The 17,476-nt window shown below is 40.4% G+C and overlaps 1 protein-coding gene across 1 annotated transcript; it reads right to left on the bottom strand.

Annotated features, from left to right (window-relative positions):
- Positions 1–4,694: 4,694 nt before the first annotated feature.
- Positions 4,695–8,356, bottom strand: LOC101771395 (AP-4 complex subunit sigma). Its single transcript, XM_004973301.1, has 4 exons — positions 8,110–8,356; positions 7,792–7,878; positions 5,176–5,244; positions 4,695–5,076 (listed from the first exon to the last, which is right to left on the bottom strand). The coding sequence occupies exons 1-4, from the start codon at positions 8,248–8,250 to the stop codon at positions 4,942–4,944; spliced, it is 432 nt and encodes a 143-aa protein (XP_004973358.1). The 5' UTR covers positions 8,251–8,356; the 3' UTR covers positions 4,695–4,941.
- Positions 8,357–17,476: the final 9,120 nt, after the last annotated feature.

Below are 17,476 nucleotides of genomic sequence, written 5' to 3'. Positions count from 1 at the left end.
CAGACTGAAGTTGTGAATCAGAGCTTGGGAAATATGTTTTGGGCTCTAGTTGGTGACAAACCAAAACAATGGGATAAAATTTTATCATATGCTGAATTTGCTTTCAACCGAACGCCTGGATTTTCTCCATTTGAGATAGTATATGGTCGATTTCCGAATCGTGTGCTCGAATTAACACCTCTGCCTTGTCTTGGGAAGAAAAGCCAGCGTGCCGATGATTTAGTTGAAGAGTTAGGCATGATTCACAAGTTGATTCAACATCGACTCTGCAGCTGACCAACATCGTTGTCGTGTTATCTATGAAGAAGGGGATTATGTGTGGGCTGTCTTAACTAAAGATCGTTTTCCTGCTGGCCAGTACAATAAGTTAAGTCAACGGAAGATCGGACCGTGTAAGGTTCTGAAAAGTATGAATGACAATGCATATCAGCTGCAACTACCGAGTCACTTGCGGACGTATGATATCTTCAATGTGAAGCATCTCCTTCCGTATCAGGAAGATCATGGAGAAGTTGTGACGTGCATGTGCAGAAATAAAAGGAAGCCTAATAGTCTAAATATTTATTTGGTTAAATAAGAAGTTTAAGAGTCATGTGTTAGTGTGTTCATTTTTTATTTGCCTTTTCAGCTGCTAATTTGATGCCCTGCATGGTCTATATATGTAAAAGACTTGAGTATTGACAGGGGAGAGACGATGAAGTTATCCACTATTATTATTATTGGTGAATACTAGAAGGAATTTGTGAGTTGCAATTCTAACTAGATTTCTGTCTTGTTCGTGTGCCTCTTGTTTGCTCCACTCTCTCTACGTTCTAACCACTGCATCAGTTTGCTCGACCATAAAGAAGTTGGGCTACTTGAAATGACCTTGTAAAATAGCACTTCCGCTTTCACTTTTGGGTTGAGTGTCCCAGGAAGGGGGAGGATGTATGAAACTAGCTAGGCTCTTATGATGTGGCCGTGGAGAGTCCCTCAGTTGCGCTAAAATTTTGCCTATATGTCGCCGCACTAGGAACATAACATGACTCCATCACACCATGTCCAGAAGTGAACGGCTGAGCTTGTAATCGTTAAGGCAAATTGGACATATATTGTGCAAAAGAATATAAGCCATTATTTGAAGAAAGAAACAGGACGGTTCAGTGGTAGTGTCACGGGCAGGGGATTTAGGAATGCTGGAGAGTGGAATGCGACGAAGATTGTATTTGAATGAAGTAACAGAACGTGGCCCTGGATCTTGACGGCGCAGAGCCGTGATGATCGGCACCACACCGGAGAGGTAGGACACGAGCTACAAGATGAATTCCAAACAAATACCTGCCAAACTAAGCCGGATCATCTAGTTTAAATAATACTAGAGTCCGGACACAATAATCTCAACAAACTAGCCAAATTCTTGCGCAAGCTAACTAACAAACTAACTTAATCAAACTCTATATCTATGGTGACCGTGCCGCGCGCCGCTCCTTCCTGCGCCGGTCTCTTCTTCTGGCGCCTGGCGTACTGCAATCCCCACGTGACAGGTAGTGTCATAGAGTGTGAGTTTTCCCTTACTGTCCTGCCTACCCACAGTGGAGCGAGACATGTGCATAGCTAAGTTGTTGAGACTTGAGAGTACAGTAGAGTCATGTCATTATTCACACTTACTCTGATGTTAATTCGTCCTGCTATTCTTTTCCAGGATTTTTGCACTACGTGTAGCCCATTCAAATATGCAGTGCATTGTGTGGTACATTTTGCTTAATAACACTGTATCGATCTGTAATTTAAAATATTTTTTTTAGTGAAGATCTGCTCAATCACACTGAGAAAGTGCGTAAATGGGTCACTACCGTGAACCCATTATTTAAATTGACTGTCTAGGGAGCTTCGTTACAATGCTTTTAATTAAAGTACCAGTGGTACTTGCAAGTGCTTTCCTTTATTGTCCTTCTTATCAAAAAAAAATTAAATAGATTTACACATAATTAAAAGGGCATCATCGTAATTTCTCACTATTTTTGGGTACTTGTCCCTTCAAATTGGTACTTTTTGGTACTTCTCTTTTGGTACTTCATGATACTTTCTTTGTTTCCATTGTTTGATTTCGCCTCATTTTTTTTCAAGCACTCTAAAATTTTCCAGGTTCCTCTTTAAGTAAACAAGTCACCACCATGGAACCGACATAGACACCTGTGTTATTTACACCCTTTTTATGCGAAATATCTTCTTACTCTCTCATCATATATTGTTATTGCCGTGTAAAATACTGGGAATAATGAGTGGCCCCGTGTACATAATAGCTACCAGACCCCTACAACAATATAAAAGGAACAAGCGCCAAGGAGCAAATAAGAGTAGAAGATAAAAGGATTTGAGCCTTTCAAACAGACGACACTACTTCTAGGCAAACTCCATGAAACCTCATTTAGTAGCATGTAGCTACTATACTCTGAACACATGAATTCTTTGGACAATTCTTATCATGGCGTGCAGCTAGCCAAAGCACATGCACGTACGCATGATCAGTTGTAACCCAAGAGCCCGTACATAGGGTCTGGATCCCTATAGGTGACATAAGTTACTTTCATTCCCTGGGAATAGGTGGCGTTGGGAAACAACCAGCAACTAGGCTTCTGCGTCAAAGGCTACAGCACAGAAGAACCGGAACTAAGGTATGCTGGACCAGCTATCCCTCATTCCCTTTTCGCACCATAGGATGCACGTAGGACCAAATGAAATCCGCAAAGAAATTAGACTATTTCTATTAATCCATCCATCCTGCTTAGGAAAATCATGTATGTACAGCTCTTTTTACTTTGCATTTATGTCAGACAATCTCCAGGATTTAGGTGTATCTGTTGCATCCAGTTTGATTGAATAATCAAATATAAACACCACAGAGTTAGTTATATAAGTAACATGCATCGAATAACTTGTTAATTTCTTTGAGTGTTGAAAAATCATCGCAAACAAATTACTTGAACAAATGCTTGTTCAAAATGCAGCATAAAACACGTGCACGGGTATTTAATCTGATTTGTTTGCTAGTGTGTTAGTAACTCTGTAGTGTTTCCCACTTCCGGTGATTTTGATTTGTTCAGAGATGTTCTCTGTTGTGTTCGTTTGTCCATTTTGATGTTCCATATTTTAATCTGCAGGGTGTAGGCGTATCGGACTTCTGTATCTCTGTCTTTGAATGCAGCAATGCTGATATCTCATCTCATATGTGTTCTTGGAAAACAGATAGAGCGTTCATAGTCAGTCAGGTTCATTAAAAAATTCATCAGTACAGGAAAACCTTGGGCTTTCATCTCCAGAGACGAAACCTGCAATTCTTCAGATGTATAAAATACAAAAATTCCAAGCCTTCTTGTTTGATTTCTTGAAGAACACAGATATAAATGGTATTTGAACAGTTCTGCTTTAAACTGTCCAAGGCATAATTGCCATCGAAGTCCTTGGAAGAAACTCTAGCATGTATGTTATTAGATGGGAATACTTCAAACTAGTTAACAATCAAAATATTGCAGCAAACACTTTTTGCAGTAGAATAAAAAGGAAAACAGAGTTCATAATCACATTATGAAACTTCAAAGGTGAATAAGGTCATACTCGTACCTATGATAAACAGATCAAGTTACTATTTCCTTTACCTCCATTATCCTCAAGGGCCTGCATAATGCTGTCAAATCCATTATCATCAAAGGTCTGCATAATGGTGTCAAATTTGACAGCGCTTAGATGGGTACCAAAGTTGGATGGCATTGGGAAAAGATTCAACTGCACCTACAACTTTCATCGAAAGAACTCAAAAACAAGCTGCCCCTTGTCAACAAAAGCAACAGCTAGCGCTAGATACATTCGTTCAATAGATGCTGTTGATGCATCTATATTACATCTTGAATCCGCCTAGCTTGTGCAAAATCTCGAGATTCAAAAGTCAATGCAGTACGTAACTATCTCCCCTAGGTCTCTAATATTATTCAAGTAGTAGGACAGAAATGTAACTATTATTTAATAAAACTACTAATAGAACATCTTTACTTCAAAGGAAAAATACTTGTCACAATAATGTAGCTAAACCATATAATAATTATACGAAAAGCACACCATTGTCCTACAAACTCTGACCAAAAACACTAGTACACAACAAGAATAAACAATGTATGATATTCTTGGAATTAGAAATGATCTATTATAGTGACAGGATGAACATTTGCGACTGCATTTAAACAGATCAACGCTTTGCCACCATTTCAAAAAATATGCATTCAATTGCATCTATTTTCATTGAAGCCTAAAAACCACAATGTGCTAACTTCACCACTACTCCCTCTATCCTAAATTATAGGTCGTTTTGGCTTTTTTGGTTCATAAAGTTTGCTATGCACTTAGACATATCTTATGTCTAGATGCATAGTATATCTATATATCTAGAAAAACCAAAACGACTTATAATTTGAAAAGGGGGAGCATTAGATAATCGTCAGAACAAAATACTGCTAGTATGTCTTATTGATCATTTATGGCATAGACAAAATCACCAAATATGCGCATCTGTTCATTACCTCTGCAATTATACACAACAGTGTTCCTAAGGTGGTATGCCATCCTGTGGCGGCTTGGGTATGCCTTGTCGGCTGTCGCATAGATGACAGCGTTGAGAGCACTGATCTGCAGCAAATATATTGAAACGTAGCAATACAGAAATCTTGTCATGATAAATCAGTCGTTGTTATTTCATTTCTTGAAATCCAAATACTTTTGTACACGTGCAATGTGATGACAACTATGCAGAAGATCACAAAATATCGGTAGGTTGCAATCAGGTCAATTCAGTAAATCATGCTTACAGAGATTGTTAGCTCTTCGCATACAGAGGGGAAATCTATGAAAGGGGACAAGCAAAGGTGCTAAGAAGCCTGAGGATGGGAAATTAGACAGATCAAGATCACTATTTTAAGAGGCTTTCTCCATGAGTTGGATTGGTGCCAAGATGTTCTGTTTACTTGTCTCCACAATGCAACCATTCATCACCATCTCTTCCAGCATGAAGTGCACCTTCTCCAGGTGGAACATTATATCAAGCTCGCACTGGCCAAAAAACGGAGAGAAAAAGAGTAGCATCAGCACTAGTTATGCAGATATTTTACAATGCGGAGTGACTCAATACTTGGGATTACGAAAGCTTACCACATTGCCAAAGTGGCGATCCATAGTTTCCACCAAAAGATGTATGAATTCAAGGATAGCTAACTCATTCTGCAAAGTGGAATGAAATTGACACATTGTTAAATTTTGTATCAGAGGGAAGAAATGACTAGTTCAAATTTGCATTTCAAGGAATGAAAAACGAATCTACTATCTAGTAATGATTGTGTAAGGGTTTTGGGCTACCCCTTGGACCTAGGGCACTATGCTGGATAAGTCTTGCTGCTGGTCCTAGTCTTGCTGCTGGTCCTAGTAGTGGGGCTGCAGCTGCTGTGCTGCTGGTCCTAGTCCTGCTGCTGGTCAGTTGCTGTACTGGTTGACTGGAGGACATGGAGGACAGTGGGGCTGCAGCATATGCTTGCTGCAGCACCACTTTGTTGACTACTTTTAGGGTAGGACAGTCCTAGGCATCTTAGACTAGATAGGACAGCATCAAAAAGGCATCTTAGACTAGTATATGCCTTGATGCTTGGCTGGTTGGCTGCTAGGCCAGCTATAAATATGTATCCCCAACCCTTGGTTGGACATGGTATTGTGGAAAGAAAACCCAGAAAATTGCCCCAACTCTTCCTAGTGCCATCCTCTCGATGAGAGTTACAGTTCAGATCCTAACACACTAAAGGGAGGGGGAGGTGGCTGGCAGCCATGGTGGAGGCGAGGGGGGCGCAGGGAGAGAGGGAGAGGGAGCCGAAGCCTAAGAGCTGGAGAGCTTTAGGGTTTTACCCCTTAATTCTTTACTTGATTCCCAACGGTTACATCTCCCCTCATATTTATGGGGAGGACCCTACTTGACTCACAAGACATCCTAATGACTTGACTTACAAGCAAACCTATCTCTAGACTCTTCCTAATCCATAACCTAGGCAGGCACGTGGCAGCTGCCACGCTACAGTACCGCACGCCCCCCTTTGGGCCGACTCTGAGCCCCTGCGGCCCATCCGGCCTGGCTAGGCCCTCTAGACCCATAACAGATTGATGTCTTAAAGGATGGAATAAAGTTAAATAGCAACAAAAGTTAGAAATCATATAGCACTCATTTTCATTTATGAGAAGGTGCAAGCACCGTATCTACTAATGCTCGACAGCTCAAAGAAAAACTGGAACCATTCAAATTACTACAAACGTTACAAATCTTGTAGCACTTATTTGCAAACCCAGGTTTCTTAGTAACATTACTAGAACTTTCCAAGAGGCCCTACTATATCAAATTCTAATTCACAAAAAGGAATGTTGGAAAATTACAACTATATTCATTCTAGGAAATGCACAAAGACCAGATAAGCAGCAGAACCAAGACATAAATAGGTATGCAGAGCAGTTGAGTTCAGTTTATTAAGTTTTCAAAGGGCCAATCAAAATATGATGAAATATTATCATAAGAACTTTGCTCGTTAGATTTCTGCATCCTGCAGAATTCAGTCAATGTACTAACAAAAATGCCTCCCTAACATTTGTAAGTCCTATGTGATGATTCGCTCAAGATCTCCGCACCTACTGGCACATCAATCCCTACTAAACCCAATTGCATGCTAGTTTCTTTCATTGAACAAATGTATACTCACTCAGTCAAATCATATAAGCTGTATTTTATGAGAGTCTTCAAAACTAGATTTTGACATTTGACTTCTTTTGCAATAAAATCTCAATTGCTACAAAAGCAACATCATCTTAAATTCCTTTGAATGCAAATCTATTCATGCAATTGTTGTACACTAATTGCAAACATAATTTAAACAATTGTTGGTCAAAAATTGCAAAGCTTGACTTTTCCAAATCAAAATACGCCTTACCCTGATGGATGGAGGAGTTCTTTGCTTGATCAGTGATAAACTAATTCAAATTCATCAATAGAGGATGATAACAATTCAGTCACCAAATTTAGAGTTGCAAAACACTGTAACTATTAGGAAAAGGATGTGGTATTATGGTGAGCTTGTGACATATACTCATGGATATTAGTTCAGTAGGACTAATACCGTGGAGACTATTCGTAACAATTCCCTTGAGTACCCTAGCGCACAGTGACTAAAAAAGTAGTCCTAACAAATGGTGTCAGCAAGACATCTTAGGCATAAAAATAAACCTATGAAAATCCCATGAAAGTTTATTCCCTTGAGATCTCTGTACAACCTGCAAGATACATCCTTACAGAATCACTAATAACTTACACTGAAGGAATTTAAATGAACAAGAGCTAAGTCCATGCATCAAGCTAAAACCACAACTTCTAGTTTCATTAGCAGTAGTAAATATTGCTTGATCAGTGACACAATAATTGGTAAAGTCAACAAATTCATACTTGCATCTGCATAATAGCAGCATAGGTGGTTCTTAGTTCAATAGCCATTGCTTTGAGGCCTCTGTAACATTTGTGGTTCCAAGGTTGTGCAAAATAATCTTTCTTATTAAACCATTTTATTCAGAACAAACCTATGGCTAAACAGAGATCGATGGCAGGGCTGAACCCACACTGCAATAGGTGATATTCCAACACATTCACTTCATCCACACTTGCAATCAAAGCCTAATTGGCCTGACATTGACCTCATAAATCCACAAAGACGGATTGGAGAGAGGAGAGCACGGGGGGATCCACACCTCATCGTTGTCGACGCCGACGAGGAAGAAGAGGGACGCGTAGCGCCTGTAGACGACCTTGTAGTTCCGGTGCTCCACGAACGAGCACTGCATCAGAACAAATACAGCGTGGGTCTCAGAAACAGGAAGCAGGTCCCAGAAACAGGACTTGTGCGGAAAAAAAAACTAAATCTCGATCCAGATCCAAGAAGACGCGCGCCATCCACCCGATCTGGCGATCTGGGCCCGAGATCCGCGGCCGGACTATCGACAAACGGTTCTTGGATCCCGAAAGTGAGCGGGGCGGGCAAGAAGGCGGGGGAGAACGGGTGGACGGACCTGCTGGTCGGTGCGGGCGAGGCACTTGCGGACGATCTCACCCTCGAGGGCGCGGCGCTCGTCGAGGGAGAGGTGCTCGTAGTACTGCGCCAGCCGCGTCTGGCCCTGCTTGTTCACGAACAGCACGAACCGGATCGTCATCCTCCTTCCCCTCCCCTCCTGCTCTGCTGCCTGGAGGGCGTCGTCTTCCACCTCTCGGTTAGTCGAGAGTCGAGACAGCACGCCCGAACGGCCCCAACCCACTCCAAGTCTCCAATTCTACGAATATGCAAATAACCTAATTTCCAAGGGTTCCTTTGTAAATGGAGCGATGAAAAACCTTGCTTTGCATAACCTAATTTCCAAGGGTTCCTTTGTAAATGGAGCGATGAAAAACCTTGCTTTTGCTCCTATCCTACGCGTATAAATGCTGAATGCAAACGGCTTCATAAAACATTCGAGTCCAAATACTGGGAACTAAAAATTATTTAAGGTCAATGTCAGGACTATACAAATTTCTTCCCGTCTTTGTGGATTTTCTAACAGATCTTCAAAAATATCTACAATTCAATATGAATTTCACAGATTTTGGTATGGGGCAAGGAAAAGATGAACTCAGAAAGAGCCTCAAAACTCCAAGTTTCGAATCAGTGTTCGTCTAAAAAGGATTGTGTAAAACATGGTTACTAGATGGGGCTAAATGGCTGTTTAACATGTGGTTTTAGTCGGACACTAACAAGTTCACTTGAATTATTATATGTAAGGGTGCAGAGGAACAATTGCATCGACATAAATTTTGGATGCTACCTTCAAGATTGTTAATGCTCGAATGAAGAGATATATTCGAATCCTTGTTAAAAGTTTGATGAAAGATTAAAAGATTCAAAATTCTGAAAAAGATTTCCAAGGGTCTTAGGAGCATTGGTAACTACGGTGATTTGAGTATGAACAGATATTTGATTGCTACTAAAGCTAAACCAATGGCGGAGCTAAGGCCCGGCAACCATGGACCGTTGCCCGGGCTCCCCGGCTACTTGCGCTTTAGGCCCAAAGGCCAAGTATAGAACAAAAGGCCAGCGCTGAGGGGCGCCGCCGCTGCTTTAGGTCCAAAGGCCAAGTATAGAGCAAAAGCTCAAGCCCTCTAAAATTCCTGGTAAACAAAGAAATACTCTTTCCATCCAGATGTATTGCATCAAAAGAGACGGTTTAGCTATAAAAAACTTGAGACGTGCAAATAAGGTTGTGCATTTTTCTATTGAATACTAGGATTGTACCCGTGCGTTGCTACGGGCTAACATTACGGGAACAAAATTAGCATAGAAATATTATTTTCTAAAAAAACTAAAGCATAAATTGCACATATGTCAAGATCACACATAAGCATTATAATTAACGTTTGTTCATAGAAATTATTGCATCTCCTTAAAATGTTTTGCACCAGGCGATTGCAATGTATTGAAGCTGCAACTCTTTTATCTGAATCACATCGATGTACTCCTACTTGTAACCATATATGTGCAAACATATTTGAGAGAAGCCCAAAAACACATAAGGGAAAAATACTTATATTTGTTTATGTGCGCGGCATTGCAATTCTACTAAGCCAAACTTGACATGTCACCTGGTCTCTTAGCAACACTTAATCTGCATTAAAAAAATCCAAAGCCAATTAACATTGTATACTGAAATTTTCTAAGGAGAGAAGAATCTGTTTACATGAGCCTACATTAGTCGCACGAACATGCAAAATCAAACACAGCTATCATCTTATGGTAATGTTGTTCCACAGGAGATAGAGCTCAAGCAGTACTGCATTACTCAGAACCTAGGCTTTAGTATCAATGAGAAGGCTTGTCTCACGTTGCTGATCATCTGGAAGAAACAAAATCACCTCTCACATCTAAAAGCACTTTTGGATTGGTAAAAAAACAAGCAAGTTGATCAACACAAATGTTGTATCTAACATTTTATTGGTTTTGTAACTCGGCTTTGCCATGACAGCTCAGACATTGCCAAATAACTTTCCTTGCAAGGACTCAGCTTCAGACAACGTTTACAACTTGAATTCAGAAAAGACGTGCAGCTATTCAGAATAAATTATAAGAAACAATACAAAATGAGACAAGAAGAATCGAAATACTAATTGAAATCAGATAAATGGAACATTTCAGAGTAGCCAAAGGGCCAAATTGATGGAAACTCTCACCCTCAAATCCTAGAATCAGCTAGATGTTGCTGCATATAAGATTAGCGCATTCAAATAGTTTTTTTATATAAAACCTTTTTCATAACATTAGATGTAGTAATTATTATTAGAAGTAGTAATTTGATTCTATTTCAGATATAGTTCTATCCTGATTTAAGCTATACTGATTAGACATGACAATCATGAGAGTCAGCAAGAAATCCCAAATACTCGTACCTTATATATACACCCATTCTTCAACCCATAAAAGCTGCAAATTAAAAATAATACTCTGCATCTAATGTCTAAAGATCATAGCCAGTGAGACCATTTGACCAAACAGACACTATCACCTGTTATGAAGGAATATTGGCATCATCTCAGGTTCTTACGAATAAAGCAAACTTTGTGGGCGCTAATAAATTTTTAGGCAAAAATGGCTATATTTCTGTATCATATGATATTAACAAAGTCTAGAATCTCAAGTAAGGCGGCAAAATACTTATACTGTAATACACGGGGCATCCAACAAGTTAATAATAAGCAGTGCATTTTTTCAAAGAAACTAGTACCTACCTGCACAACACATGACTGTCCCTTTTGAACATACATCCACACAGAGTCTCTGCTGTAGGGATTTTCAGATGGGCAGTAGGGATGACTTAGGATCCTAGCTTGAACACAATTCAGAAGCACCTAACACTAATACAGGAGCACCTATATGCGTAGCACAGAATAGGCTAAAATAAAATATAGCCAACACAAATAAGCAGTTCAATCTCTAGCTCTGACCGGATAAAAAGACCAATACATATTATTAGATATATTAGAACTGGAAAAAAAGATCAATACATATTATATAGTAGACCAATGGGTCTGCACAATTAGAACTAATTTATTGTTAAGAAATTTGTATCTGTACTCTGAATTCATGGTCGGTTTTATGCTTGGGACCTACAAAGCTATGGATGAACTCACATACGTAGTATCCGCATAAATTGTTCCCCGGATTCTATCTCAAACACTATATATATGGCAGAAGAAGTTATGAATTTTTTCTTGTATCCAAGGAAGTATCACAAGATGTGAAAATTCAACACATATCGGGAATTCAGGCTTCAAATCAAGTTCCTCGAATTCACTTACGTGATGTCAACGGAAGTGATCCCATGCTTTGTTAAGAATGTCTATGAGATTTTTGTATTGTCTCTTGATTTCCTCAAAGAGTCCATGACATAGATCGCGCTTCCATCAACCGCGATAATGAGTATCCAGTAGAAGCTGTACATATATGCATAGCTAAAGCTAGTTAGTCTTATGTTTAACTGCTAGTTAAAAAAAAGAGATAGGAAACACGCTCACTTGAAATTGTATGGTAGAAGTATGTACTTCTTGTATTGGTTGTCTAGGAATTCAAGGTCCGATTTGGTCAGTTGACTCGTTTATAATATCCGTGTCCATGAAGCCGATGTCATAGTATCCTTTCCTCTGATAAGTTTGAATCTCCATCCTGCATGATACAAAATCGAATAGGAGTTAAGACATCGCACAATGACTAGAACGGAGATTTTGAAGTTAGAGCAAATTAAAAACTTACAGAACTCAGAAACTAATGAGTGACTTGTCAAGTGCGTCTTTATTGTAAAGGAAATAGAGTTCCTCTAGCGGCACATTTATAATGTCTTCCCCACGGAAATAATGTTGATCTCCAATCCAAACTTCAAGCATGAGTAAACTATTGGTTGAAGCCTCCATGTACCATTGGTGCAATTTGTACATCTTCCTTGGAAGACCGTCCACCAACTGCGGCCACACAAGCTCTTTCACTAACTGAAATTTGCATTTACCAGCCCCAGGGTGCTTTGGGATGTCATCCTCCCCTCGAAGTTGAGCTGTTGTGAGATTTGTATCTTTGGCGAGGTTCTAATCAAACTCCGAAAGTACATGGAGCGAGGCAATGGATTGGTTGGATTGGTTTCCGAGCTGTGGAATACTTGTACCCCTTGTCTTCTTCTTTTGAAAAGATTTTGTTATTGAGCGGTTTTAGTCAGATAGCGGTAGTTTTTCTACCTTTTTCTCCATGCTTCTAATAAAAGCTTGAAATTTAACCTTATCAAGTGGTGTATCTTTCTTCACAGGAGGACTATCTAGGAGGACTTTAAGCATCCTTGGAAGGTGAAGACGAAGGTTTCACTGACCCAGCCTCATCCTGTGGTTTATTTGTGCCACCTGCAACGGTAGTACTAAGTGGACCTGAAACACCCGGGACTGGCGATGGAGCATAACGACCACCAAAAGGAGGTTCTTGACCCGCCGCAATAGCATCTTCATGATATCTTTGCAAATAATGAAGCATTGGCCTCTCCCACGTGCTCATTTTCTTCGACTTATTATGAGAGCCAACTATGATTTTCCCCTTGCCGCGAGAAGAATGACGATCGCCCCCACCATCGCCACTACCTCCAGCAGCAGTAGCCATCTCTATGTACCATAATTTATTTAGCTCATATTTGCAAATGACTAAACTATGAACAAATTATATTTTTTCCCACAATTTATTTAGCTCAAACATATTATATAAATGAAAAGTTTCTCCATTGTAGCTTATTCTAAAAATGACTAATTACATACCTCTATTTCATCTTATTATCTCTATGTACCACAATTTATCTCGCTCATATTTGCAAATTACTAAAATATGAACAAATTATATTTTTTTCCATAATTTATTTAGCTCATATTTGTAAAGGACTAAACTATGAAATTATTCCTCTAACCTCGTATCAATTTCTTTGACTAATATGAAACATAGCATCCAAAAAATTATAGCTTATTCTAAAAACCACAAATATGAGCTCTAAATAACACATGCATATAAATAAAAATTTTCTCCATTGTACCTTATTCTAAAAATCACAAATTACTGTAGCTTTAAAGCATAATACTTAGTATACTAACCATGTATCAGGGAGGATGAAGTTTCTAACCTTTAGAACACTTGAATGAGTGAAATTCCCACGAAATGGTCAAAACTCCGGTAGCACCTCCCCTATTTCGCCATGATTGGATGAAGCCCAAGCTAAAGAAAATGGCTCGGGCAGGAGAAAGAAGACGCCTGATTTATAGGAGGAAAGTTAGTACCGGTTGGGAGCTCCAATCGGTACTAAAGGTCACCTATTAGTACCGGGCGAAGGCCGTTAGGCACATTAGTACCAGATGGAGATTCCACCCGGTACTAATGGGTGACATTTAGTTCCGGTTGGAGCTCCCAACCGTACTAAGGGGGTCACCGGGAGCTCCTGAGGAACTAGCCGTTAGACTCGGTGCTACTACTCACATTAGTACCAGGTCAAAAACTAATCGGTACTGAGCTTCGGAAAGAATGCCGAGTTTTCCGGTAGTGGCGTTACATATAGGCTTTCTGAAGCCAATCGATGACTAGGACACAAAGATGGTCCAAGCAATGCAAATCATAAAGAAGTGTGATGGACTTCCCTAGCAATATCAATAATAGGCGGTTTTTTAGCCACTAAGCCTAAATCTGCCACTGAATGGAAGAAGACAAATGATCGGATTAGTGCAGAGTTAGAGATGAGTCCAGAGCTTAGGACAATAAAAACAGTCCTTGTGAGGAGCTATGATGATCTACCCTACCATCTGAAGTCACGTTTCTTGTACTTGTCCATATTTCCAGAGGACCACAAAATTAGGCGAAAACATCTGATCAGGCGGTCGGTTGCAGAGGGATATGCAAGGGAGAGGCACGGCTTGACGGCAGAGGAGGTAGGTGACAAGTACTTCGAAGACCTTCTGGATAGGAGTATGATCCTGCCCGGGGAAGATGTGAATATTTATAGTGGCAAAATTGACTCTTGTCAACTTCATGACATCATGCGCCAAATATGCATCTCAAAGGCACGGGAGGAAAACCTAGCTTTTACACTGGAGGAAGGATGCAGTTTCAGCAGCACACAAGGCGCAATACGTCACCTTGCGGTTAGTAGAAACTGGAACATAGACAATCAGGATGTGTTTGAAAGAATTGGAGACTTGTATGGTGTGCGTGCGGTCATTGACTGCTTTTGGAGAGTGCAGATCATTTTCCATTTCCAAAAAGATGAGGTTCCTCCGAGTGATGGATTTGCAAGGCACACACGGAATATCATCTTAATCAGATAGGGGAGCTCATCCACCTAATGTTTCTTTCTCTCCGAGGATGCATGTGATTAGACAAGCTGCCTAATTCCTTGGGGAATTTGACAAACCTACAAACACTGGATATCAGACGCACATTTGTAAGGAAACTGCCGCCCAATGTCAAAAACCTCAGAAAGCTACAATTCCTCCGTGGCAGTTTCTTCACTGTTCCGAGAGGGATTGGGAAATTGAATGCCCTGTGCACATTGGACAAGGTCCAAGTACATAGAAAAGGGAAGGGCAGCATAAGAGAGTTCGCACAGCTTTATCGGCTGCGCAAGTTAGGAGCAGAGGATATAGGAAAAACAAACAGCAAAGAATTCTGGTCTGCCATTGATAGTCTGAATCATCTGCGAACTCTGTCAGTCAACTGGCACAACTAATGATGAGTTGGATGGTCCTTTGGGTGGGAGTTTGTTACCTCCAAAAAAGGTTGAAAGTCTCAAGTTGAATGGCCGAGTAGTCCGATTAACAGAGTGGATCCATCAGCTCCAGAATCTATCGAGGCTACGCCTTCTGCATACAGAACTGAATCAAGATGCCATACAGGCCCTTGGGAAGCTACCAAATCTTACAATTCTACATATGTCATCGGATTCATTCAAGGGAGAGGAGCTCATTTTCAAAGAGGGATCTTTACCTAGTCTCGTTCTTCTGGAGCTTCATTTCATAAGTGACGACGTGTTTATCAAGTTTGAAGATGGAACGATGTCTAAACTGGAGCTGCTACGAATTGTGGGTTGGAGCGACCAACAGGAATTGTCAGGGCTAAGGTATCTCACGAAGCTCAAGGAACTTCGCCTGGGAGACCTTGGCTCCTGTTTGGATCAACTAGCGGAACATCCTAATAACAATGTCATCGTGATGAGAAACATCCTAATAACGCTGCCGTGCGCCCCTCGCCGATCCATCGCCGACCGTCGCGTTGAGGCCTTGCCGGGGCAGCCATCAGTCGTCGGAGGCCGCAGGGGAGTAGTTCAGGAGCTAGGATCCTTATCCTCATCACCATGAGCGGTGGACAGGTCCGGTGTATTTGCTTTTGCTTTTTTTCAACTATTTCCTCCAACTATTTCCTCAGATCCTTTTACTGTGTTGGCGCTGCTCAGGTCCGACGGATGGAGTTGACGCACAAAGCTTGGAGCAGCCACGCGGGCATCGAGGTAGGGGCGATGACGCATGAGGGTTTGAGCGGGGATTCCTTGCTCTTTTTGCTTCACGGGGAGGTCTGTATCCACTGTCCATTCTATGAGCTGAGCACTGAAACACAGCTTCCATTATATGTACTTGTAATTTTGATCAAGTCTAGACATTTTAGCTTAATAACCATATATGGTTCCTGTTCGGTGAAATGTCTCACCCATATATCCGTCGAGAGGCTGTGTGCTCAGTATGATTTCGTTCGTCGATTTGCAGCTAATAGGGACTGGTTACCTGAATTATCGATTGTGCTTTGATCACAATAACATATTCATTAAGGATGTCTCCAATTCTACTATTTTTTAAAAAAATTCCTTGATTTTCTTGCATTCTTTTGATTCTAAATAAAGTTAAATTTTCAAGTAAGATTGGGAGATAAGAAATTGGTAGGTCTTTTGGCCAGCAATTTTTGGTCTGAGTTCTATAAGATCTGTTTTGACTTTTTTTGGTGATTGTGCAAGATCTTATGGTTATCTGTGGTGATCAGAGAGATCACTCCATCAGCAGCAGCACAGGTCATCTCTTTCGTTCCTTATACTCACTACGGGAAAGTTAAAAGTTGCCGAGTGTATTTTTTTTGCCGAGTGGTTTTTTTCAAGCACTCGGCAATAGCTCTTCGCCGAGTGCCAAGCCAAAAACACTCGGCAAAAAAAATACACTCGACAAATCGGGGCTTTGCCGAGTGTCAAATAAAAAACACTCGGCAAATTACTCTCTTTGCCGAGTGTCAAAAAAAACACTCGGCAAAGAGGGGGGTTTGCCGAGTGTCAAAAAAAAACACTCGGCAAAGAGGGGCGTTTGCCTAGTGTTTTTTTTGACACTCGGCAAAAAATAATTTTTTTCCTCTTTTCACCATGAAATTTTTTCTACTCCCCACATACAACATGTGGTACTCCATGTTAAAATTTGGTATATTTTTGGATTTATTTGCTATATTTATTTAATTAATTGCATTTCAAGGAAAATTTTGGTATAAGTCAAATTTGAACTGCAAGTAATTCAAATTATGGAACAAAATGAGTAGAAAAATGATATTCATGTTATTTGGCCCAATTTGAGACCTGACCCATGAAATGAAAAGAAATTTCGAACATCTTGTTCAAGAAACACGACCATGAACGTGTGGCAGTAGTATTTTTAAATTGTAAAAAAACAAGCAAAGTCTGAAAATCATGAGATTTATCATGATGTGATGATATAATACGTGGAGGCTGTGGAAAAAAATTGAGAAGGTTTTGCACATTTCATCATGTACAATGATTACAAACCGAAGCATCTCAGAAGAAGAATAGTAACTTTGAGAGGATTCGATAAGATTTAGAGTCGAAGTGACGGTCGAGTTTGGTTTGACTACAAAACTTTTTGTATAATCAACAGAGAATATATATTAGTTCGTGTGAAAATTTGGTATTTTTTTGAAACTGTTAGATATTTTTTAATTTTTTTTCAAAAAAAATTTGCGGAGTGTCCTAAGTTGGACACTCGGCAAATAAATCGTTTACTGAGTGTCCACGTAGGACACTCGGCAAACCAGACAGCCCCCCACCCCACGCCTCAAAACACCCCCCCTGGTTTTCGGGCAGATCGGAACTATAACCTGGGCAAACAGCATAACTTCAGTCTTACGTTGGAGCGATGTGGCTACGAAAGTCCGGAGCAGCAAGTGTGGCTTAATGACGAGAAAGTGTACGAATACGAGAGCGGACAAGTTGGAAGCGACGAGGGCATGCATCCGCCCACCGGCTCAAATTACTTTTCACAAATCGCAGGGATCAGAGTTAAGAGATCATTAAAAAGAGAAAAGAAGGA

The sequence above is a fragment of the Setaria italica genome, chromosome VI (genome assembly GCF_000263155.2).
Source record: "Setaria italica strain Yugu1 chromosome VI, Setaria_italica_v2.0, whole genome shotgun sequence".
Taxonomy (NCBI): domain Eukaryota; kingdom Viridiplantae; phylum Streptophyta; class Magnoliopsida; order Poales; family Poaceae; genus Setaria; species Setaria italica.
Note: the sequence above shows the minus strand (reverse complement) of the source record. Positions and strands in the feature narration are given on the sequence as shown.